Source organism: Xyrauchen texanus, chromosome 17 (genome assembly GCF_025860055.1).
Source record: "Xyrauchen texanus isolate HMW12.3.18 chromosome 17, RBS_HiC_50CHRs, whole genome shotgun sequence".
Taxonomy (NCBI): domain Eukaryota; kingdom Metazoa; phylum Chordata; class Actinopteri; order Cypriniformes; family Catostomidae; genus Xyrauchen; species Xyrauchen texanus.
Window position 1 is genome coordinate 13,790,707 of NC_068292.1, and position 25,895 is coordinate 13,816,601.

A 25,895-nucleotide genomic window follows, 5' to 3' on the forward strand; every position below is an offset into this window, starting at 1 on the left:
CAAAATGTTTGTGTTTGTGTGCATCTAAAGAATTACAACAGCACTTTTTATTATCATACTGTGAAGTCATGAAAATTCAACAGTCATGACCTTTAGTAGCAGCTGTTTCTGAATTAGTTATTTTAATGAGTTTCAAAATACACTCCAAGCATATTCCCACATGCTGTCTGAGATAATCTGATTATAGTATTACACTGACAGATAGGTATCTGATTGGAGACTCATAAATCTTCTGTATTGTGTCATTATGCCTGAGTTGATCTCAACACTTACAATGAATACTTTGTTACCCCTTCTATCCTTAACCACCCCACCCCCCACACACAAATACAAATACACCACGCAATATTACCTTACAGTTCCGACGTGCCACAGTGGCTTTAGCCTGTCTACACTGGATGCGTCAAAGTGAACGTTCTAAACCGTTTATTTGTATTGTTGGCATTGCTAATACAAATGAATTACAGAAGCCTTCAAAACCTCCTGTGAAGGGGGACACATTAATGTAGAGCTGCAGTGTGATAATGAGCAGTTTTACATTTACATTTATTCATTTGGCAGACGCTTTTATCCAAAGCGACTTTCAAAAGAGGAAAACATAAGCGAATCATCTTAAGGAGACAGTGGTACGAAAAGTGCCATACTACAAAGTTTAACTATCATCAGAATAGTATACAAAACAGATTTAAGTGCAACAAGAAATGTAAATTATTATTTATTTATTTTTTTTTAGTAACCGGTTAAGTCTCAGTTTATGTAGTCACCCCTTCTTTGAAGGGTTTGAAGGGGCTGACTCCACACCACTGGTACATGGCAAAGGATTTTAAGATTATTAATTGAGAAACTAGCTCATTGCTACTTTAGCATTAAGTATGTATACTGTATATGTTTGTTGTTGTTATTAATTAAATTTAGGATGCATTTTTACCAAAGAAATAGAGCATTTGCTTATTCTGTGTATGTCTGGGTGGGGAGCCTCAGGGTAAGAAAAAACTAAGAGAGAGTGAATCTGCCAGAGGATGTTTTGATGAAAAGCATTTAGTTAATAACTGCATACATTAAGAAGTTTAACTGATGCAATTTGAATCACATGAAAAAAATAAAGAGAGAAGTTGAAGGATGATTTGTGTTTGGATGTTGCTTCAGCAACCACTAAATCTATTACATGAGCACTGAAGATTGTGTCTTTAAGAGGAACACCTAGAGTTGATTTTAGACAGTGTATCTCACAAATGGCTTATTAAAAATACCCTACCCCAGATATTCCACTTGAGGTGGCTTCACAGCTCAAGATCAAGATCAAATAATCCTTTTATTTATCTGTCTATTTTTTCACAACGAAGAAGTTTTTGTCTCATCTCTTATAGATAATGATCAAATGAATGCATACACCAGGATTAAATGCTTACTTGGTGTTATATACTGGTAGTATTTTATAAAAAGTATACATTTTAACATTAGTAATAAAATAAATGTATTAGTCATCATGAATTAACAATGAACAATATGTTTTTTTTTTACAATATTTATTAATATTTGTTAACTTTATTTAATAAAATTAAATTGTTTATTGTTAGTTCTTGTTCGTTCAAATTTCATTAACTAATGCTGTACCATTAGTAATCACAACTTTTGATTTAAAAAATATGAATATGTTGTATATGTAAAGTATATGTTGAAATTAACATGTATCAAGATTAATAAATGCTGTGTATTGTTCATTTTGAGTTCATGTTAACCAATGTTGTTAACTATTGTTAACAAATATAACCTTATTTTAAAGGGTTTTCTATATAAGTCTATGGGACATTAGGGCATTTCTCTGGATATATTAATAGTTTTAGTATACTGTATAATTGCATTATTATTATTTTCATATGATAAAATGCAAAATTCATTGCCATTCTTTTCAGTGCAAAGATGCCTCCTTTCTATTTAAACATGCTTTGATTGGATCTCATTCACACAAAAAAGGTGCTATCAATTGTGCATTATTCACAAAAATCAACAAATGTGTCTGGAACAATTAAATGAAACAATTTCCTTCAGTGGAAAGCAGGCATTAAACAAATTTTTGTTTAAAAGAGGCATTTGTGTACATTTCTTAGTTATCAAGACTGCAGTGATTCATCATATGTCAATTAAATGATGAAGATCAAATGAGGGGCATTATCATATGTATATTTTACAGTTGTGTCTGGACAGAAAACAGAATGGATGTGTCCTTGAGCAAGGGGAGACAATCTCCGGGGAGATTGTCCCTGTAATAAGTGCACTGTAAGTCGCTTTGGATAAAAGCATCTGCCAAATGCATAAATGTAAATGTAAATGTAATAGGGAGCAGAAAAGCCTTGATGTGGTTTGCCACTTTTGAAACCCTTCAATATGTTTCTTAGACCATTCCCTTCACATTCACCAGTCAAATATCTACACTGTTTCTTCTTTTTGCCAGTCTGTGAAAGTCTAATGTTGATTTTTGCTCAGATTTCTTTCTTTTTCTTCTTTTCATTTTTTTTACTTAAACTTGCACATACACTTGAATAAGTTGGCAGGATTTTCAAAGATTTAAAATTGCCTACCAAATGAAGGTATATTTTAATTAAATGACATTCTCATGTCTAATTAAACTCATTAACAACCCTCAGTCTCTCAAGTCTGGATTGTTTTTTTAGAATGAAACAGATGAATACTGTTTTGGTCAAGCTACTCAAAAAGCTAGTTAAGTGTTGTGGGTTTTGCAGGAATGAGGACCCAAACACTGGAATACAACACTAAATGCTTTATTTACAAAAATACAAGAAGAAAACCACTCACAGGGGATAAAACAGCAAACAGCAAAGCAGATATTACACTGGGCATGGGTCAGCCAAGATGACGACCACTGATGAGGGACAAGGCTGGGCATCAGGGAATTGAACAGAATTGTCAGTGGGCGCAGAGAACAGAAACGCTTTGGTGATGGTCGCAGAGGATAGGTCAGACTGGGTGAGGACCGCAGAGGGCTGGACAGACTGGATAGCGACCTCAGAGGGCTGGAAAAACTGGGTGATGACCACAGAGGGCTGTACATACTGGCTAGGGATCCCAGAGGACTGGACAGACTGGATGATGACCACAGATGGCTGGACAGATGAGGTAGGGATCCCAGAGGGCTGGACAGACTGGGTGATGACCACAGAGGTCTGGACAGACTAGGTAGCGTCCCCAGAGGACTGGACAGACTAGATAGTGACCCCAGAGGACTAAACAGGGTCAGAATGAGTGGCGGAAGCTGGCGAGAGGTCAGACTAAACCATTACACAGGGACCTGCTTCTTTCTACTCCTTTTGCTGGTTGCGGAGATGACTGCAGATGGCTCGGCTGGCTTCTGCCACCTCCTGACGGTCAGATGCAGGCTACTCCACCTCCCGGTGGTCGACAACGGGCTTGGAAACCACATGGCGGTCCACAGCAAGCTTCTCAGAGGTAAAAAGGGATGAAGAGAGGGAGCCCTCCAAGACACAGGCTGAGATAAAATGATCCCACTTTAAAGCCATGTAGAAGGTGCATTGTGTGGGTAATGAAGGAGTCAGGAGGCTGCGAACTGTCAACTTGAGTATTTTTATTACTCTTCTGCATCGTTCATAAAACATAAATAAAAAGGCACTTAGTGGCGAAGTAGTCACACACACAAATGAGTAAAGGCTTCTATCGAGAATAGTGTCTCTCTCTGGTCTCTCTCTGTCACTCTAATGCCTCGTACACTTTTTTATGTCTCCCTCCGCCCTCACTGCCACAAATCCCCACTGCCTGACTCAGGCTAGAAAACTTTTAGGATGTTGAGATGGTAAACTTGATGTGCTCTGCCCCTATCCGTTCGTTTAACCTCATAATCGAGATCGCGATGTGACCTCAAAAGGCCTTTGCCACTTGGCGAGTAATTTAGAGCTTGAGGTGGACAGTAATACAAGCATTTTATCTCCCAATGTGAATTTCCATAGTCGAGTGCCATTTTCATACAGCTAGCTTTGACATTCCTGAGCTTGGAGAAAAATCTCCTGTGTTAATTGACCCAAAGTGTGGAGTTTTGCCAAGAACCTACTGAATTTCATTTTTACAGTTTGAAGGTCCCTCCTCCCAATCTTTCCATATGACATTGAGCATGCAACGCGGCTGACGCCCATACAGCAGCATGAATGGGGAAAACACTGTGGAGGCTTGCGGGACCCTCACACTGCAAATAACAGGGGTTCGAGCCACTTATTCCAATTCCTAGTGTCCTTGTGTACAAACTTATTCATATTATTTTTTAAGGTTTTATTAAATCAGTCCACCAACCCATCTGTTTGTGGGTAATAAACACTGGTGCAAATTTATTTAATACATAACAATTCATATAATAATAAAAAATATGGGTACGTGAGTGCAATGCCAGGCTGGAGCTGTTGACCATCGATGACTTTCACTTTGTCAAACGTGTGTTTGAGGGATTCATCACATGACTGCTCCAGAGGAAAACCCCACCAGGGAACCCCCTGAGGATGGTAATTCCCTCTCTTGCATCATCTTTACACAGAGCAGATGTAGACACCCTGGCACTGCTTCTTCACCCATAGCATCACACATCAAGACAACCTTTCACAGGACCATCCACACATATTTCCCTTAATAAATTCCTAAAATAAGGCAAATTTGTTCCCAAACTCAGTGGATGAGTGAGGCAGGATACATGTGAATATCCCCATGCTTACAATCAGGGGGTTGAGAATCAGGGGATAGAGAGAGAGAAGAGAGAGCTTCTGGTTTGCTGCCTCCCGGAAATGCTGCCATGTTGTCCTCTGTAAGCTGGACTGCCTCCTCCAGCGATCCCAGGCGGTGGCACTGGAACCATTCTGCTTCCCTTGAGAAAGCTGGGAGATTAACTGATCCAGTGTCACCAGATTGACGATCTCCATGGCGCCGCAGGCTCCCTCAGCAGCAACCCTGTCCGGCATCCCGGAGCTGTTGTGTAAAAGCAAATGGGTGGCCATATTTCCGGAACCTGAGGGACCTGAAAAGCTGGCAGCTGTGTTCAGGAGTACGGCCAACCCATTGCACGATGGCCCTCTTCAGGTCTTTATACTCAAGGACGCTGGTGGCAGGAAGTTGCTGGGCCACTAGCTGTGCTTCCCCAGACAGTAGCGCTAACTACTCATTAGTCGGAAGGCCACTTCCACACTTCAGCTGTCTTTTAGAATATATATATATATATATATATATATATATATATATATATATATATATATATATATATATATATATATATGGCTTGCTATAGATTGGGCCTTATTAAATAATATATATATATATATATATATATATATATATATATATATATATATATATATATATATATATATATATGTGTATACTTTTATTATTTATTAATTTTTTTAATAAGGCCCAATCTATAGTAAGCTTAATTCACATAAAAAGGATGCGTACTTGTGCATTTAGTGTCTGGTTAAACTGGATTATGATTGGTGAATAAGGGTTTTGCACTGAAATACCACATGCAAACTGTTTAGTGAGTTTAAAGGAAGGATTTTTTTTGGTCGCAATTCTATTTAGCTGTTTAATTCTATCTAGTGAATTTCTCCTCCGTCATCTTGATTATGCTCAATATGAAACATTCTGTTGTATTTTCTGTCACTGTGAATTTCTTTTCACTTTCATTCCATCCATGTCTGTGGCGCCCGATGCCTTTTGAAGTTTTCATGGTTCAGAGTGTGACAGCCGAGATGAATTTGTGTCCATAGTGTCCCAAATGAAATGATGTCCAAGAGCAATTAAAATAATATCTCATGGAACCAAGCCTTTGATGCAATATTGAAATGTGAGCTTTAAAAAGACAGAGGACAGAAGGGCTTAGCTGAAAGACAGGAATAATCAGGTACACGGCCCAACAACATTGGGGCAGTAATTGAAATAGTATGAAAGTGTGAGGAAAAAGGTGTGAACTGCATGAAAAGTTGGAGACTTGACTCCCCTCCCTGCTGAACATTAGATTTGAATACAAAAATCATACTCCAAGAGCTTTTTGAGATTGGAACGCAAGAGAATCGTACAAGCTTTACTGCTGAATGGGAATTGCTTCATGTATAATCTGGTGTCAGTGAAATATTTTTGGATTTAGAAATTGAATCCTTGCACAATCCTGCTTGACTGCTCAAAAGGAGTTATTCTAAAAATGTCACTGACTTCATTAGTTCAAACTTTACAACTAAATGTTTTCTGACACTTTCCACAAATAGGATACAAATTGGAGTTCCAATACTCTTTTAATTCGTTCGTTCCATTTTTCGTCCTTTTTTAGTGACAACTAATATATATGTTATATAAACTATTATCTAATATAAAGATCCTAACATGAAAAGTGTGTGTGTTGGGGTGGAGGGTTGGTGCCATATGCGGTAACACGGTGTCTTTCGCTGTTATGTTCTGTGTCCATTTAGAATTTAGTTGCGCTCTACAATATGGAATAGCCTTTACAAAAATTCTAGTGTTTCTAGTGTCTTGCTTTCAGCAAGCTCATCCATTCAACCCTGTTATTTTTCTTTTCATCCATTCAACCTGATATTTTTCTTTTATTTATGGTAAATACTATATATGTTTTATCAATAGCTCTATTGATAACTAACATTTTGACCCAAGCTATCCCCAAAGCTAAATTTGCAATTCTGTTTCCCATTCTATGGCATAACCATCTTTATATATACATTGTTTAGAATACTGTACAGATTTTGCTGTTATGGAAAGAAATTGGTACTTTTATTCACCAAAGTGGCATTCAAATGATCACAATGTATAGTCAGGACATTAATAATGTGAAAAATTGCTATTTACAATAAAAAAATTAAAAATCAGAATTTCTTAATTACTTCAAAGAGTTCTCATCAAAAAATCCTCCATGTGCAGCAATGACAGCTTGGCATTCTAGCTGTCAGTTTGTCCAGATACTCATGTGACATTTCACCCCACACTTCCTGTAGCACTTGCCATAGATGTGACTGTCTTGTCGGGTACTTCTCACACACCTTACAGTATAGCTGATCCCACAAATGCTCAATGGGGTTAAGATCCAGAACACTCTTTTCCAATTATTTGTTGTCCAATGTCTGTTCCTTTGCCCTCTCTGTTTCAAAAGTGGCTTTATCTTTGCAATTCTTCCCTTAAGGCCTGCACCCCTGAGTCTTCTCTTTACAATTCAATGAAGCTGTCAGCTGAGGACATGTGAGGCGTCTATTTCCCAAACTAGAGACTCTGATGTACTTATCCTCGTGTTTATTTGTACATCTGGCATTCCTCATCTCTTTCTGTCCTGTTAGAGCCAGTTGTCCTTTGACTTTGAAGACTGTATTGTACACCTTTGTATGAAATCTTCAGTATTTTTGTTCATTCCTCAAAACAATGATTGACTGATGAGTTTCTAGAGAAAGCTCATTCTGTTTTGTTATTTTTCTAATCTAATATTGACATTAAGCTTTCAACTGTGTTTGATATAATGGCAAGTGATTTTCTAGTACCAAATGAGCAATTTAACATGATTACTCAAGGATAAGGTGTGATTGTTGCTGGAAATTGGGCCTTTCTAGATTTGAACAAAAAGGACATTTTTCAAATAGTGATGGTGCTCTTTTTTACATCAGTAATGTCCTGACTATACATCGTGATCCGTTGAATGCCACTTTAAAATAATAATAAAATAAAATAAATTACACAAATCAAGGTTTTTAAAAGTCAAATCTTGGTAATTAATTTAGGCTCTATTTTATGCATTTTTGTGTTTTAAAAATACTAAAATTTTCACTGTTATGTGCTTTTCCCTCTAGATCCTGGCAAATATCATAATTTTCATATGTGGTAACCTGGCAGGAGCATACCATAAGCACCTGATGGAGTTGGCACTAAAGCAGACATATCAAGATACCTGCAATTGTATCAAATCACCCATTAAACTGGAGTTTGAGAAGCGTCAACAGGTTCAGTATCATCCTCACTTTACTTTATCTCAGTTTTGGCATTTTGTTCTGTTAACCTGTCTCTGGCTGGCATTGAAAAACTTGGAGGCCAGAAGAAAAGTCTAAAGTTTGAGATCCCATGTTTCATTTGACAAACCGCTGAATACTGATGGAGACTGAAGAGTGGGAAATTCAGGAATAAATTGGGTCTGGTACCGAAATACTGGAAAGCTTTTTTCTTATGTACCAGTTTGCTGAGAGAATGACAGGACATTTTTTATATCAATAATTTGGATTTCTCTAGTGGCCAAGTTAATTTAAGATATCTATAATGATATGATATATTTTAAGAAAGCCTTTTATTATCTTTTAATACTCTTCTGTTTATTGATATCTAAAATTCTAGATATATGAAATATAAAATCTGGCATGTTAAAATACATTTACAGATTTAAAAAATTAGCATTTTCACTAGTTGCAATTACATTTTTTGATATCAGGAATGGATATCTTGTACTTGTAACAACATAATTATTGGCAGCACGAAGGGGACCTACACAATATTAGGTGGTTTTAATGTTGTGGATGATTGACGTAGATATTTGTAATTGTGTTTTGATTTCTACTAGTGAAAATCCAATTAATAAAGAAATCTGTAATTATGTTTTTTATTAGTTCAAATTCCATTTTTGATATCAAGAATATGTATTTTAGCAAGTATTTTTTTTTTTTATAATTTTATTGTTTTGTTATTGTAATTGCTGATATAAAAAATTAGCACTTCCACTAGTAGTAATTCAATTCCTGATATAAATAATTTGATTTTTAACTAGTCAAAAAATTAATATCCTGCACAAGAATATATCTTGAAAGGACTTGAGAAAGGAACATCTCGGCCCACTTCCTACTGAGTGGAAACCAGGGCTCTGGTGTTGTTGCTGTTCAGCTTCCAGTTCCGGCTGGGCCACAGAGGCAGATGGTGTGACTGAAGCCCACTGCTGTGTCTGTGAGATCTGGAGACTGCTGCTGGCATGTTGGCTGTCGTCCATCAGACTGTGTTCTCTGTGAGAGGTCAAACACTGCCTCTCTGCTCTTCTCTGGATTAACCTCTTAAGAACATCCTCTCAGGCTGTGGGTGATGAATTGGGTTCTGCACCGCTTAGCGGTCTCGTCTGCCGCTGGTGCGTCGCACAGTTCTCTGCTGTTGTTGTTATTGTAGCTGTAGATCCTAGATTCATTTCGTGCCACATTAATTAGTCAAATAAGGATAATGTTGATGCATTTTGTCATGGGGTAAATCAATGTATGTGGCTTTTATATTGAGGCTAATAAAATTATCAGGATTTTAAAATGATTTTTATTAGTTCATTAAGGCTGATTAGGAGAAATGTACCAGACCTAGTGGGCAATTAACCTTCTCTTGCATTTAGCGCAGAGTCAAGCGATCACGAGCCATCATAATGACCCTCCAGAGCTTTCCTGTTAAATCTGATTTAAGTTTTTCACACTTTATGCCTTGTGGGGAAATATGTCAAATCTTAAAATTGGCTATAGTAATCTTGGTTTTACCTTTTAAAAAAGTCCACTTTAACCCAATTACAGCACTCCCATATGCAGTAGAATATCATTACAGGTTGCCTTTGACTCATGGATGTCACATCAACTATCAAAGCTAAGGTGTGAAAAATAATAGCAAAGGCATAATTTGCTTGAAGAGCTCCACAGTAAGGGGACTTTAATATAGCAGAACTAACGTGCTTCAGGAATTTTCTCTGCTGCTTAAATGTGGATAAACCACCTGAAAATGTACTTGTGTTTAATATCCAATTTTAATGGTGTATTATAAAAGATACACTAGAGCTTCTCATCTATTATTAGATACTATTGTATGCAGCAGACAAATGCTAAAGCGCTCTTCCAAATGACTAGTATGGAAGGCTCTAGGCAGCAACCAAACCGATCTCATAACAAGTTGTATTAATAGTATACAATGGCAAAATAGTAAGAAATCATACGAGTTGCCTCTTGCATAAACGTACATCTTTTACTCCAATGGCGAAAAATAACCACGTGAACCAAATGAACCAGATAACCTAAGTTTAACCCCTAACCTAAATCTAAATCTAAAGTGTAACCCTTTACCTAAACAGTAAACCTAACAATGATTTTGATAATAAAATAAGAAAACATCAGAGTATTAAACAAGACAAGGGAAGCATAACAAGTTATTGACGTACAACAGTAATTTGTATGTAATGCATAAACTTGTTCACTGACGTTTCCTTTCTTAAAAATAAAGTGTTGGATAGGATGCGTGTTAAAATTTGATGCCTGTATTGTATTGAATTTATCATTAACAAATGTATTGATTGGCAAGTCTCTGTGGGATTAAAAGTCATACAAGCTAAGTCGTATGATATGTTATGATTTCGCCATCTAGTACGAATCATTACGAGTTGTCAATTTACTATATTGTTATCTCCATGTTTGCTTTAAGAGCTATTTTCAATTAATAAAAGAAAAGGTTATTTCCTCCCCACTGTTTGATTATTAGGGAAACACTGGTTTGAATTTATTTAACTTTATGTTATATAGTTATTTAGTGAATTATTGGATTCATTTGTTGCTTTCTTTGCGCAAAAAGATGGCTCAGGCCGCGTGTTGAGTTGCACTGGTCTAAAGACTGTATTATTTTATAGAAGCATTTATATCATACTAGTCTCTGCTGCACATATTAAAGAGACAGTCTACATGATTGTGCATATGAGGCATAATTCATCTCATGCTAACTTCCTACTGTGCTGTGGTTTTCCTACAGGAGCGTCTGTTACTGTCTCTGCTTCCTGCTCACATTGCCCGAGTAATGAAAGCTGAGATCATTCAGAGGCTCCAGGGACCAAAGTTTGGCCAAGTGGAAAACACCAACAACTTCCATAATTTATATGTACAACGTCACATCAACGTCAGGTGTGTCTCTTGTCATTTTCTAATACTGAATCTGTGAAAGAACACCTCACTGAAAGTAAAGGTTGGAGTTAACATTAGTATAATATATAAACCGCCGATATTTTATTGTTCACAGACTTGAGCACCAAATATTTATTTTTTTTACAACTTTTTAGTTGTTTAATAACTAATAAACTACTACAGATCTACCTGCCATCTTTTGGTATAAGAAGCATTTTCATGTGCCGAAGTAGCTATACCACTAACAGATGTATAATGAGAAATAGAATATTCTAATAATAAAATATTTATTAGAATTTAATAAAAGAAGCATCCATTATGCATTGGAAAGAAGTGCATTGCAAAGTCCATGAATAATGTGTGTTTAAAGCTGATTTTAAGTCGTACTGACATAATACTTTTTTTGTAAATTAGTTACATTTTATTTACAGAAATCTGATATATCGCAATATATGTAATACACATATAATAAGTATGTTTATGTAGGGTTTTAATATATGAAAATATATAAAACAAACTGTATATTTCCAATATTCCAAAAATGTAAATTGATTTTAATATATGTAACATACGGTATATTTAATCAAATCATAGTGCAGTTTGAATATGTACATATATGCCCAAATATATTAACTATAATTTTATAAATATGAAATATGAAATATTTATCAAATATTTATAAATATGCTCATATGTGTATGTGTGTATATATATATATACTGTATATATATATATATATATATATATATATATATATATATATATATATATATACACATGCATTTGTGCATGAAACTACTTTTTTTCTTACACGTCAGATCAGAATCTGCTATTGCTGGTTCAAACCATATGATGCATCAAAGCCTTTGTTAGTAATTCAAAAATGACACTTCAGAAATAGTGTCCTTTTGCTATTTCTAACAAGTTATTGGATAAACGAGTGTGTGTGTGTGTGTGTGTGTGTGTGTGTGTGTGTGTGTGTGTGTGTGTGTGTGTGTGTGTGTGTGAGTGTGTGTGTGTGAGGAGAGAGAGAGCATGTGCAATCACCTGTTGCCACTCCCAAGAAGAGATGCTGTCAGCTTTCTAAAGATCAGCTTTCTCAGTGGCAAAATAGCATCCAAGCGGGGGTATTTCTCTCTATTTCGTGGTAGCCGGTGCACAAGAGTCAATCACTATAGAAACATCCTCTGCCATTTTAATCAGCACCCATTGTGTAATTAATCAGTCTGTTGTGTCTCTCAGCTGTGATGAGCCGTAATGCTTAAGTTGTTAGTTTAAAGTCTTTTAAAGCTATTTCCTAGCTTTAGTAGTACTAATACAAGCGAACACTAGCTGATGCGGATTCACCTCACGTCACATAACTGGCTCATATTAAACAGAAAAATTATCTTTTTGTCACCTTCTGCTGGCTAACATATGTGAGACCATGCCACAGAAGATACATCACAAGAGGTTACTGCTTCCCTAAAAACATACCGTCTACTGCATCGTGGTGGACCAATATAGTGGCAACAAACACCTTCAAGCCCCCTGGGGTTCTTTGTGTCAGGAAGAACACCACTTAGCGAACAAACGTCACTTCAGGGAATACAGCTGCCTTGTTGAAGGAGGTATGGCCTGAGCAATCGTGTTTACCACTGCGGGCGAAAGTATTTAAGTGGGACCACTATTCATGCCTGAATAAGTTCAGGCAGTTCAGCACCGATTGCGAGCGCTCGCTTGTTAGGCGAGCTGACATTGAGACTGAGTCTAACTCCGGGCCGAGTAAAGAGATGCTCTGAACTGGGGAGAGCTTGCTCTTTTCCCAGTTGACCCGAAGCCCTAAACGACTGAGGTGCACACAGTAACTCTTGGGAGTGTGCTAGATTCAGCCAGTCATTGAGTTAGTTGAGTATGCGAACACCCAATTCCTTTAAAGGGGCAAGGGATGCCTCTGCAATCTTCTTGAAGACACGAGGGTACAGGGACAGGCCGAAGGGGAGGACCTTGTACTGATACGCCTGACCGTCGAATGCGAACCGTAGGAAGGGTCTGTGTTGAGGTAAAATCGAGACGTGAAAGTACGCATGCATGCCAAAATGTACTTCTGTGTCAGCATCTTGAACAGGAGTCAGTGCAAGGCCCAGTTCAGAACTTGGTTCAGTCCGGCACTGAGGCGAGCTGCCTGTCTCATCCCAGAACTGGACAGGAGCAAACAAGCATACCGGGGAATGAGCAGTCCCTGGGGCGTGTAGGAAGTGTAGGAACACATACTACAAATAAAATATTATATTTTGAATTCTTCAATCTAGTCAACCTTTGTCTAGATTACAGATCTACTCACTCTACACATGATCTCAATCAACATCATGAGAGGCCACTTGGGATGCTTTTACTGTAAAACATTTTTTAATTATTTGGATTCTTGGTTCTTGTTTGCTGCTTTTATTTACTACCTGGTCCAGTTCATTCATTAGTTGTTTTACAAAGATGTTCATAGGCACAATTTATAATTATTTACAAAACCATTTTTAATAATTTAAGCATAAGCTTTTAAACAAAAGTATTTGAAGATCTCAAGAAACATTAATTCAGTCAAACTTTGGAATGGTAGAGTAAATTTTTATGTAACCTGTATATCATTTTTTTTTTCATTCAATGTCACACAAATGTATGGTGTCTTACAGCATTTTGTATGCTGATATTGTTGGATTTACCCGCTTGGCTAGTGATTGCTCACCCGGAGAGCTGGTCCATATGTTGAATGAACTATTTGGCAAATTTGATCAGATTGCCAAGGTAAGCTGACTTACTCTGTCTAGTAACTGAAATTAACCCAGTTTTACACAACAACAATCTTATACAATAACAATTATTCTACATTTACTGTAAGTGTTTTACTATTTGCTATTTTTGTGAAAAGAAATTACTTTACAAAGCTCAAACCAATCATACATAGATTTGTACATTATTACAGCCTTTACTCTATGTTAATATGGTTTCAGTCTGTTGAAGTCCTTGACTGTTTCTGTGTATTTCAGGAAAATGAATGTATGAGAATCAAAATTCTGGGGGACTGTTATTACTGTGTATCTGGCCTCCCAGAGTCCTTGCCAAACCATGCCAAAAACTGTGTGAAGATGGGACTAGACATGTGTGAAGCCATAAAGTAAGTTCACCCCAACATATCTGTGCACTCTACCTTATAATTTATAATTTGTATACACTAGTGGTTCTTAACTGGTGAGTCTGTTCTGATAGGATTGCAGACAGCAGGTTAAAAAAACAAAATAAAAAAGAAAGAAAGAAAAGAAAACTCTATATGTAAAAAAACTCAAAATAATTATATTTGTGCATAATTAGGATAGCATAATACATAGGTTAATCCACTTGGTGAATAAAATAAGACTTTTAAATTCCTATGTTTGAGTTGAAGGACATAATTGTAATGATGCCTTCTGAAAGGAAACTAGTTGAGAACTGTTGTTCTTAACATCAGTAGAGCTCAAATACAGTAAACCCAAAGGGCTTGTTCATCTACTGATTTACTCTGTTTCTTCCTTAGAAGACAGAATTCTAGCTACTGATTTGCTTGAAAACATCTGTCCTATTTTCTTAATAATTTACCAGGTATAAATTGGGGTTATTTTGCAAACCTGTTCAAGCCTTCTCTAAGCAACAACTTTTGGAACACCTGTCATTATTGCACTGTTACTCATTCACACAGGAATTTCTGTAGTCATGTAACTTCAAGTGGCTTGAAATATAATACAAATATTATATAATAAACAGACCTGGTTTACATACTTCTGTCAAATGACAGAAACTGTTTGCATACTAGCTATTCCATTGCTACAATCCTCTACACTAAGGGGCTGATTGGACACAGACATGATACCTGGCTGTCCTGATAGTAGTCAGAGACCTCAGAGGTCAGACTGTGGAAAATGACTGGTTCTCAGTGCAAACGAGTGGGCTGTCTTTCTCTTATCTTTATCTGTTCTGCAGGAGGCTGCAAGAACGATATCTCTATATTAGTAATTGCTGGCAAATTGTGGTGGTGGAAAGCATGTTATAAATTCCTGTTAAAAGAAGAGGGAAATATTAAGGAACCTTGAGGCTAAATATAATTGAATTTCATAATAATAATAAAGATTTTGTAAAATTAAACGAAATTGATATAATATTACAGGTAAACTTTTCTGTCCCTGGGATGATTTGAAAGGAAAAAGTATGCTTTATCCAAAAAACAATCAAAGTTCCTTTATGTTGGGCTTGTCCCCTACCAACACTTTTTAACTTCCCCTCTAATATACATTTATTAAAAGATAAATAAGAAAATTCTACTTTGGACCTTTGCCCATTTGGTATATATACAGTATATGTGCACGATGTATATAAAATGAAAGTTCCAATACTGTATTAATATATGTTGATTAAATCAGTAAAATAACATTAACTGATGAATTAGTACTGTGAACATATTTTGTTCATAGTTAGTTCATGTTATCTAACGTAGTGTATTACATATATAATTTACAGATGTGGACGGGGTCAGTTAAAATGGGTATTTTGTATAAATTTTACCACCATTATATGTAGGGTATTATGTGCGCATGCTAAATTTAGGAGGGAATTTAAGGTCTTGAAATATGTGAGCTATGAACAAAACTGTCCTTATTAGGTAATGAAATGTATAATGGAATTAGTTGCATTCAACAACCATTATAAATTAGATAAATAACAAATAACTAGATTATGTGTCTTAACTCTTTCCCCGTCAGCGTTTTTTAAAAAAAGTTGCCAGCCACCGCCAGGGTTTTTGATGATTTTCGCTAAATTTTAATGGCCCGCAGAATATGTTCTTCCATGAATATATGAAGATGCTATATATCACAATAAAGATCTGAGCCTCTGCTTTTAGGCAAAAAAAACCGATTTTATTTTATCTTCATTTGTTCTTTTTTTATTGCCACTTGAACAGAGGTAGGTTTTGTCAAAAACAACATTTCGGACAAAAAGCTGAGAAAAAGGCATTTTTATCAAACAAGTGCTTTAGTATTAGTATGGTGTTCCACTTCTTCACGTTTGAGACGATCGCAGTCTGTTTCTTTGATCAAAGAGTTGCATACTCTTTCAAAACATGCGCGCGGGTCTTCCTTACCGTATACCACCTAAAACACGGATACCCGGAAAATTCCGTGTTTGGCGGGGAAGCGTTTTTTCATAAAACCCGGAAAATTCCGTGTTTGGTGGGGAAAGAGTTAATAGATTCTCTACCATTGAAATCGTAAGACTACGTCTAGTTGTATCAGCTCACAATTTCAACTGTAAGGAATTAGCTTTAATAAGTGAATTATGATTAATTCACTTATTGGAGTGACATTATTCTCATGGCTTATTGAAAATAATATTATTTATCAAAATATACCACAGTCAAGTCGTCTTTGAACACCTACAAACTTTATTACTATTCTAAACATAAATCTAATCTAACACATATATACATAAGACAGGTTGGTGAAAAGAGTGATCAGTACAGTGAAAATTAACTTTATGGTGTCTGTTGACAATACCTTAAGAACCATTTATCCTTCTTTTCATCAATTTGCAATCGGATTACTCAAATTATATACACCAGCACTTTGAGCACAATGGGACACAATATAAGTTTTTGTGTGGTGGTGGTGTCGTGGGCTAAAGCACATAACTGTTAATCAGAAGGTTGCTGGTTTGATCCCCACAGCCACCCCCATTGTGTCCTTGAGCAAGGCACTTAACTCCATGTTGCTCCAGGGGTATTGTCCCTGTAATAAGTGCACTGTAAGTCACTTTGGATAAAAGCGTCTGCCAAATGCATAAATGTAAATATAAATGTCTTTGTGGTGTTTCCTTGTATTCTTTGTGTGGCTTGGTTCTTGGTCGAAAGTTTGTTCTGTCAAAGTTTTGATCTCTGTGTGATGGAATTTATTGTCTGTATGATGTTAGCTGTGAAGCGAGGCCTTCTCATGGGTTTGTGAACCATAGAGAGTGATGAGCTTTCTCGGGACATCGAGTCCCGAGCTCCCTTGGACCTCACATGGCGTGACAGGCAGAAGAGCGAAGAGCCTCAAGAGGATGAAGAGACGAGACACCAGAGGCAAGAGAAGAAGAGCGAAGAGAGCAAGAGAGCGTGTTTTCCTGTTTGGAACTATTTGAACTGAAATTGGCCACATCCCCAAAGGTGTCCTGCGGCAATCAGAAGTGACTTTTCAGAGTCACATGGTCAACTGGGCTGTCTTGAACTGCCCATCATGAACTGAGGGTTACTTTGTTCAGTTTCATTAGCACATCAGATACTATTTAAGAATTTAAATTCAGAAACAACCAATATCAAAGAATCCACACCATAACACATTAAACCAAAATCCAGTTGATAATTAATTAAGGCCATGATCCTTATTACATGTGACAAATATTTTAAAGGAAGAGTTTACCCAAAAATGAAAATTCTATTATATTTTACTCTTGTTTACTAATTTACAGCTCTGTAGGTCCACACAATATAAGTTAATGGTTATCAGGTTACCTTTTTATAGCTTCAAAACGCACATAAAGGAAACATAAACTAAATCCATAAGACTCCAGTGGTTTTATCCATATCTTCAGAAACGATATAATAGGTGTGGAAGAGAAACAGAACAATATTTAAGTACTTTTTTTTTAACTCTAAATCTCCACTTTAACTTTCACTTTCAGATGTGAAAGTGAAACTAAACAGGCACCACATGTGACTTTCAGATGTAAAAGTGAGAGCGAAAGTGGATATTTAGAGTAAAAAAGGACTTTTGATCTGTTTCTCACCCACTCCTATTATATCACTTCTGAAGATATAAATTTAACCACTGGAGTCTTATGGATTACTTCTGCTTCCTTTATGTGATTTTTGGAGCTACAATTGTCTGATCACCATTAACTTGCATTGTATGGACATACAGATCTGAAATATTCTTCTTAAAATCTTTGTTTGTGTTCTGCTGAAGAAAGAAATTCATACATATATAGGATGGCATAAGCATGAGTAAATGGTCATTTTTGGGTGAACTATCCCTTTAACATCGGTAAAAAGTAGTCTGAAGAAGTTTCTCTTTTTTCTGAAAGATTTTGATTCCTTAAAAGGGCCACTAATTGAAGAATTTTGTTGCTTGAGTGCTTGAATGGGGTTATATTAGAGACACTGGCTTAAACCCAGCATTAACAAATTGTTTTAAGCTATTTTAGAATGTAACAAAATCCTGTGAGTGTTTTTAGATGACTTTGCCTCACAGAAACAAAAAAACTAGTGTAGGTCTCAAGCCTCTTTGAGTGAAACAGGATCAAGCTCTCCACTTTTGTTTAGCCTTGTTTTTTTATGCATCGATGTATCTTCAAGAACTTGGAAAGACAAAAACAACATTTCAAAGGTTATGCTTTTTAAAAGATCAAAGCCATATCTCTTGTTCAAATGTATTTCTAATCATGTTATAGCATAAGGTTAAATCAATATGCTGATATACGTATGTTTAACTTAGAAGAAGATGTGCTTATTCTCTATTCTTCTTTCTTTTCTATAAAGGAAAGTACGGGATGCCACAGGCGTGGACATTAACATGCGAGTGGGTGTTCACTCTGGAAATGTTCTCTGTGGTGTGATTGGCCTCCAGAAATGGCAATATGATGTCTGGTCACATGATGTGACTTTAGCCAATCACATGGAAGCTGGGGGTGTACCTGGGTAAGCCATTGCAGTCAGTTTTAATTCTCAGTTTTTAGTAGACAGCTGAAAATATGGTGAGAGATTAATAGTACCTCTTTTGATGAATAGACGAGTCCACATCACCTCAGTCACTCTTGAGCACCTGGATGGGGCATATAAAGTAGAAGATGGAGATGGTCAGGAACGAGATCCTTATCTCAAAGAGCATGGAGTTGTTACCTTCTTGGTGATCAACCCAAAGGTATGAAACACCCAAAACAAATCCTTTCTTAAGTTCCTGTCATCTTAGGAAATCTTGTGATTATATATACAGATGAAGTCAGAAGTTTACATACTCTTAGGTTGAAGTCATTAAAACACATTTTTTAACCACTCCACAGATTTCATATTAGCAAACTATAGTTTTGGAAAGTCGTTTAGGACATCTACTTTGTGCATGACATGAGTAATTTTTCCAACAAGTGATTGTTTCACTTTAACTTACTTTATCACAATTCCAAGTTAACTGTGCCTTTGAGCAGCTTGGAAAATTCCTGAAAATGATGTCAAGCCTTTACACAATTAGCTAATTCTGATTGGAAGTTGAATTCCTGTGCACAGTTCCTGCAGGACTTCAGGATCAGGACTACCCACATGCAGATGTTTTAGTGCCTTGGCCTGTTGGACTTGCAGGAGGGCCATGGCATGCAGGGCGGAGGTGGCCTGTCCGGAGGCCCTCTTTGTTTGAATTTCTGAATACTGAATTGGAGGTGTACCTGTGGATGTATATTAAGGCCTACCTTCACACTCAGTGCCTCTTTGCTTGACATCATGGGAAAATCAAAAGAAATCAGCTAAGACCTCAGAAAAAAAAATTGGGGACCTCCACAAGTCTGGTTCATACTTGGGAGCAATTTCCAAAAGCCTTAAGGTACCACGTTCATCTATATAAACAATAGTACGCATTCTGTCTCCTAGAGATGAACATAGTTTGGTGCGAAAAGTGCAAATCAATCCCAGAACAACAGCAAAGGACCTTGTGAAGATGCTGGTGGAAACGGGTAGACAAGTATCTATTTCCGCAGTAAAACGAGTCCTATATCAAAATAACCTAAAAGGCTGCTCAGCAAGGAAGGAGACAATGCTACAAAACCACCATAAAAAAGCCAGACTACATTTTGGAAGTGCACATTGGGACAAAGATCTTACTTTGTGGAGAAATTTCCTCTGGTTTGATGAAACAAAAATAGGTTTTAAGCCATAGTGACCATTGTTATGTTTGGAAGAAAATGGGTGAGGCTTGCAAGCCGAAGATCACCATCCCAACCGTGAAGCATGGGGGTGGAAGCATCTTGTTGTGGAGGTGGTTAGCTGCAGGAGGGACTGGTGCACTTCACAAAATAGATGGCATCATAACTAAGGAAATTATGTGGATATATTGAAGCAACATCTCAAGACATCAACCATGAAGTTAAAGCTTGGTCGCAAATGAGTCTTCCAAATGGACAATGATCCCAAGCATACCTCCATACTTGTGGCAAAATGGCTTAAGGACAACAAAATCAAGGTATTGGAGTGGCCATCACAAAGCCCTGACCTCAGTCCAATAGAAAATGTGTGGGCAGAACTGAAAAAGCGTGTGCAAGCTGGAGGAATAGACCAAAATCCCAGCAACTTATTGTGAGAAGCTTGAGGAAGGCTACCCAAAACGTTTGACCCAAGATAATCAATTTAAAGGTAATGCTACCAAATACTAACAAAGTGTATGTAAACTTCTGACCCACTGGGAATATGATGAAATAAATAAAATCTGACATAAATAATTCTCTCTGCTATTATTCTGACAAACTACTACTTAAAATAAAGTAGTGATCCTTACTGATCTAAAACAGGGAATATTCCCCTTCTATCATTCACTCGCCATTGTGTCGATTGTAGTGACAGAAGGGGCTTCTTTCGGGAGCCTCGGATACCTCTGAATATGAAAAAGGCCAATACCAAATTGGTGAACAGAATTTGCATGTTCCTACCCTGGACATACGGGTATAAAAGATGGGGATCGTGCATCTGTTCAGTCAGATTCTTTCTTCGGAGCCGAGCGTTTGTGTGTTCAGCGAGCTGAAGATCTCACCACTGTTCCACTCACCTCTAAAGAGAGCTTTGCTGTTAGATCTACGGTGCATTGCCAGCGGCTTTCTCCCTCCTCTGCACACCCGTGCAGTCCACGCCCCTGGACACTTCGATAGCTTCTTAAAAGAGCTTTATTTTCTCTAAAAGAGTTAACGCATTGGAGTCGGAAGTCTTTTTAAAGTATTTGTCATGATGCCCTTTACCTTTGCATTGTTCCTGGATGCGGCATATATCTCTCCGCTTCTGACAGTCATAGGGACTGCCTTGTGTGTCTGGGTAGCGATCACACCGAGGAAGCATTTGTGGATGGCTCTTGTACTCATTGCGAGAACTTGACCATGGCATCGTTGAGGTCACGGCTTTCCTTTCTCCAGCCACTCCAGCTGTCCCCCCCACATTGCTCCTTCTTCCCATGGGATTGAGGACGACCTGGCTGGCGATGGAGGTGATTTGGAGGGTTCAGCGGGCGTGCTTTCGCCAGCTAAATCCCCACGAACCACTCGCCCCCCAGCATGCTCTTTTCTTCCCGGAGGTGCACAACGAGTTAATGAGGTTGTGGAGGGCACCTTTTACTGCCCGGAACCGACCTCATTACTCGTCTGCTCTCACTACCCTCGATGGTGGGGTGGTCCATGGGAACACAAAGGTCCCACAGATGGACAAAGCGGTGGTGGTGCACCTGTGCCCACAAAGCGCAACCACCTTGCGGGATCATCCCGCACTCCCCTCCAAGGCCTGTAGGACAACGTTTTCGCTGACAGCGAAAGCCTACAGGGCCTCCGGACAGGCCACCTCCGCCCTGCATGCCATGGCCCTCCTGCAAGTCCAACAGGCCAAGGCACTAAAACATCTGCATGTGGGTAGTCCTGATCCTGAAGTCCTGCAGGAACTGTGCTCAGCTACTGACTTCGCCCACCGGACCACGAAGGTCACAGTGCGGGCACTCGGACAGGCAATGGCCACCCTTGTGGTCCAGGAACGTCATCTATGGCTGAACTTGGTCGAGATGCAGGAAACTGTCAAAGCCCGGTTTCTCAACACCCCCATATCCCAGCTCGGTCTATTCGTTGACACCGTTGAAGACTTCACCAAGCAGTTTTCAGCGGTGAAAAAGCATCCAGTCGAGCCCAGGAAAGCTGTCCCCCTCCACCTTAAAGGTATATGATGCGGTGGACGGTAATTCCCTAGGGAAAAATGACCTGATCATCAGGTTTCAAAGAGGCGCCCAGAGGTTGAACTGTCCCAGGCCATGTCTGTTCCTCTCATGGGATCTCTCCGTGGTCCTTACGGGCCTTCAGAGAACGCATTGGAGCCACCAGAATCAGTTGAGCTAAGTGCCCTCTCCCAGAAGACGGCCCTTCTGATTACACTCGCCTCCATTAAAAGGGTTGGAGACCTGCAAGCGTTCTCTGTCAGCGACACTTGCCTTGAGTTCGGTCCAGCAGATGCTCATGTCGTCCTAAGACCTAAGACCTATGTGCCCAAGGTTCCTACGACACCTTTCAGGGACCAGGTAGTGAACCTGCAATTGCTGCCCCGGGAGGAGTGATTTGCGTACCTATTTGGACCGCACACAGAGCTTTAGTCTCTCTGAGCAGCTCTTTGTTTGCTTTAGTGGACAGCGGAAAGGGAACGCTGTCTCCAAACAGAGGCTCGCCCACTGGGTAGTCGACGTCATCACATTGGATGACCCAGGCCATGCCCATGCCCATCCCCTTGCGGGTTTGAGCACACTAAACAAGAAGTGTGGCATCCTCGTGGGCACTGGCCAACAGCACCTCCCTAGCAGACATCTGTAGAGCAGCTACAGAAGTCTGGGCAACACCCAATACCTTTGCAAGATTCTACAATCTCCGGGTTGAGTTGAGTTGCTCCCATGCTTGTCACGTCACTTGTTCCCACGCCTCAAGGTTATGTGCAATCTGATGCCCATGCTCAATGGCACGCTACAGCTTGCTGCCCCAGCATCAGCAGATCACGTAACATGGTTCAGTGTAGGTGGCGCTATTGAATCACTACAATCGACACAACATTGAGTGAGTGACAGAAGGGGAACGTCTAGGTTACTAGTGTAACCCCCGTTCCCTGATGTAGGGAATGAGACGTTGTGTCCCCCTTGCCACAACACTGTACCAAGCCGCTGTAATGAACTTTATTCTTGGCTCCTCATTGCAGAACCTGTATGCATACATACTGTATGCATACATTATACATGTATGTCCTGGGGCGGGACATGCAAATTCTGTTTGCCAATTTGGCATTGGCCTTTTTCATATTCAGAGGTATCGGAGGCTCCCGAAAGAAGCCCCTTGTGTCCTACAGGGAACAGGGGTTACACTAGTAACCTAAACGTTTTCTACAATTAAATGTCAGGAATTGTGAAAAACTGAGTTTAAATGTATTTGGCTAAGGTATATTTACACTTCTGACTTCAACTGTATACACGAGGAGGAATTCACTATGAATAAATTGTGCTCACTGATACCATTGTTGATTTGCATGGAGTGTTTGCATTGTTTTATCACCCAATTCACTACAGGAATTATGCAAATCAGGTAAAAGCCAAAAAATGTGTGCTGAACGCTATTAGCATGGCACAATTCCCCATCTTTCAGATCAGTTTTGAATGCTATAGATGGTGGTGGATCCAGAAATACTTCCACAATCTGGCATACTATGCTTGAACCATACAACAACTCTCCACTGCAGCGATCCAGACAGCCGAATCAGCTCTTAAAATGCAGAAAGTGTTCTTGATTAGACAGTGCATCTGGAAATACAGTATATGACTGTAGTGCTCTTCTACATCATTGAATCATCACTTGATGAAAGTGATTTAAAATGAGTTTATTGAGGGAAATAAATAAAGAATGTCACAGCTAAACCACACCCACAATTCATTTTGACTTGTCATGAACACTTCTTGACTAACCGAGTTCTCCTATGTCAAAAACTGTGCGTGAACACGAGAAATATCGCCAAACAAAATCCTTAGCAGCATTGTCAGAAAATAACTTTTACAATAAGAGGCAAAATTTTCCCCCTGAATTTGATTTTCAGGGGCTTTTTTCTAATAATTTTAAACAATCTGTATCTCATCCATTCATGTAAAATACTTTATTTAAAATAAATTCACATTTTATGCCACAATATGTAGAGTATAACTAGGAATATAATAGAATATTAAGAACTGTTTCTGAATTTCGGGGGCATTTTCTTTCTTTTTTGTTTACATTTTTGCTTCAGCTAAACTAAAATAAGCCAGTACATTCAAATCACACCCATGAATAGTTTTAACCAATCATAAAAGCTCTGTGTATAGCTGAGTTCTCTAAGGCCAAGAATTTCAGGAATAAGTTCAAACTGGAGAAATGTCACCAAACGAACACCTCAGCAGGACAAAATATCAGTGCATTTGGTTATATATTCTAGGCGAACTAAAAGAACAATATTCGGCCAGTATATATAAATTAGCCAAAACGATGACATAGTTTAAATACATTGCAGCACCGTTACAATGTATTCTATGTCTGCTTAATGTTTATATAATCCCCTGCTTTTGCCAAAGGTAATTACAAATTTAAAACAATTGAGAATTGTTTGTGAAGCTTCCTGTGGTCTGTGTTATTAGGCTGAGAGGAAGAGTCCTCAACATTACTACAGACCAAGACACGCCATGGACGGGCCGAAGATGAGAGCTTCAGTGAGGATGACTAGATACCTAGAGTCCTGGGGTGCAGCCAAGCCTTTTGCCAACCTTCACCACCGAGACAGCATGACCAATGAGAATGGAAAGATCAACACCGCTGTAAGCCTTCCTTTTTATAAATAATATTTGCACATGACACCTTAGTTTAAGCCCTGATAAACCTGTAAGCATTAGGAGTTGCCCATTTCACTATAATGACTCACCACTTTCTACTTTTTACAGGATGTCCCACTGGGCCAATACCACTTTCAAAGACGGTCAGAGAGGTGAATCTTCACTTTTCTTTTTGGCCATTTTTCAATTGCTTTTAACCATCTGGTCTCACTGTGATGATAAGTTGATTTATGAAGTCAGTCAGTAACCTTCAGGTGTAGATCATAACATAATTTCTTTCATAATTTTAAGGTTAGAGTTAGTTGTGGTTAGTTAGGGGTAGGGCTAGGCAAAAAAGCTTTAAAATTATTTGTTTTCAAACTATGTTTGGGCAATCTTTCTTTAAAAAATAAATGCTACTTGTTTTGGTATATAATGTATTATTATATAATGTAATCATTCGTTGGACTTTTTGGGCCACTGTAGTATATTGGACTATTTATAAGGAATACGTATATAAATAATAGGTTAGTGATTTTAGTTGCTCATTAATATATGACAAAAAAAATCTGAGTCAAAATCAGTCATAAGTCTGTTTCCTCATTAGAACAAAATCTCAGAAGAAGCGTTTTGAGGAGGAACTCAACGAGAGGATGATTCGAACTTTCGATGGCATCAATTCTCAAAAGTAGGTTATCTCAAATCTCAGCTGTATGTACCCATGATGATGAATGTTCTAGTTATCTTTAATGCCTGCCTGGTTTAATCTATACTTATCTTTTAATTTCCACAGACAGTGGCTCAAATCAGAGGACATTCAGAGAATATCTTTGTTTTTCCACAATAAAGTATTGGAAAAAGAGGTGAGCATTGACACTCCGCCAGTCATTGTTTGCTTTAGCTATAGTCATCTGTGGTGCATCAATAATACAGCAACACATCAATAATTAAACCTGTTTGCTGTCACCCCCAATTTTGCACAATGAGATGGATGAATCAGTCAATTGAATTAAAAGAGTGTTGGATGCTCTGTGCGAACAGTTTGTTCTTTTCCCCGCAGTATAGAGCAACAACCCTGCCAGCCTTCAAATATTACATCACCTGTGCCTGCTTGATATTCTTCTGCATTTTCATCGTGCAGATCCTGGTCCTGCCAAAGTATGTTCATTCAATGTCTCAATATGCTTTGCGGGGCATAAAAAAACCCAAATATAAATATAGATTTTCAAACGTATTATGGGCATTTGTTTCTATTTAGGGTGGCCTCTATTTAAACTATATCTGCAGTGAGTAGGAGTTTGAATGAATTTGTGAGGGTAAACAC

General features: G+C 38.2%; 1 protein-coding gene across 1 annotated transcript in view; it reads left to right on the plus strand.

Moving 5' to 3' along the window:
• Window positions 1-25,895, plus strand: part of LOC127657955 (adenylate cyclase type 2-like) — a 205,450-nt gene that overhangs the window by 136,863 nt on the left and 42,692 nt on the right. Inside the window, exons 4-14 of the mRNA XM_052146987.1 lie at window positions 7,851-8,000; window positions 10,798-10,946; window positions 13,613-13,724; window positions 13,967-14,094; window positions 18,520-18,678; window positions 18,769-18,901; window positions 24,401-24,577; window positions 24,701-24,744; window positions 25,179-25,259; window positions 25,365-25,434; window positions 25,632-25,729. Coding sequence (XP_052002947.1) covers window positions 7,851-8,000; window positions 10,798-10,946; window positions 13,613-13,724; window positions 13,967-14,094; window positions 18,520-18,678; window positions 18,769-18,901; window positions 24,401-24,577; window positions 24,701-24,744; window positions 25,179-25,259; window positions 25,365-25,434; window positions 25,632-25,729 — 1,301 coding nt within the window. The remainder of the gene's footprint in view (window positions 1-7,850; window positions 8,001-10,797; window positions 10,947-13,612; window positions 13,725-13,966; window positions 14,095-18,519; window positions 18,679-18,768; window positions 18,902-24,400; window positions 24,578-24,700; window positions 24,745-25,178; window positions 25,260-25,364; window positions 25,435-25,631; window positions 25,730-25,895) is intronic.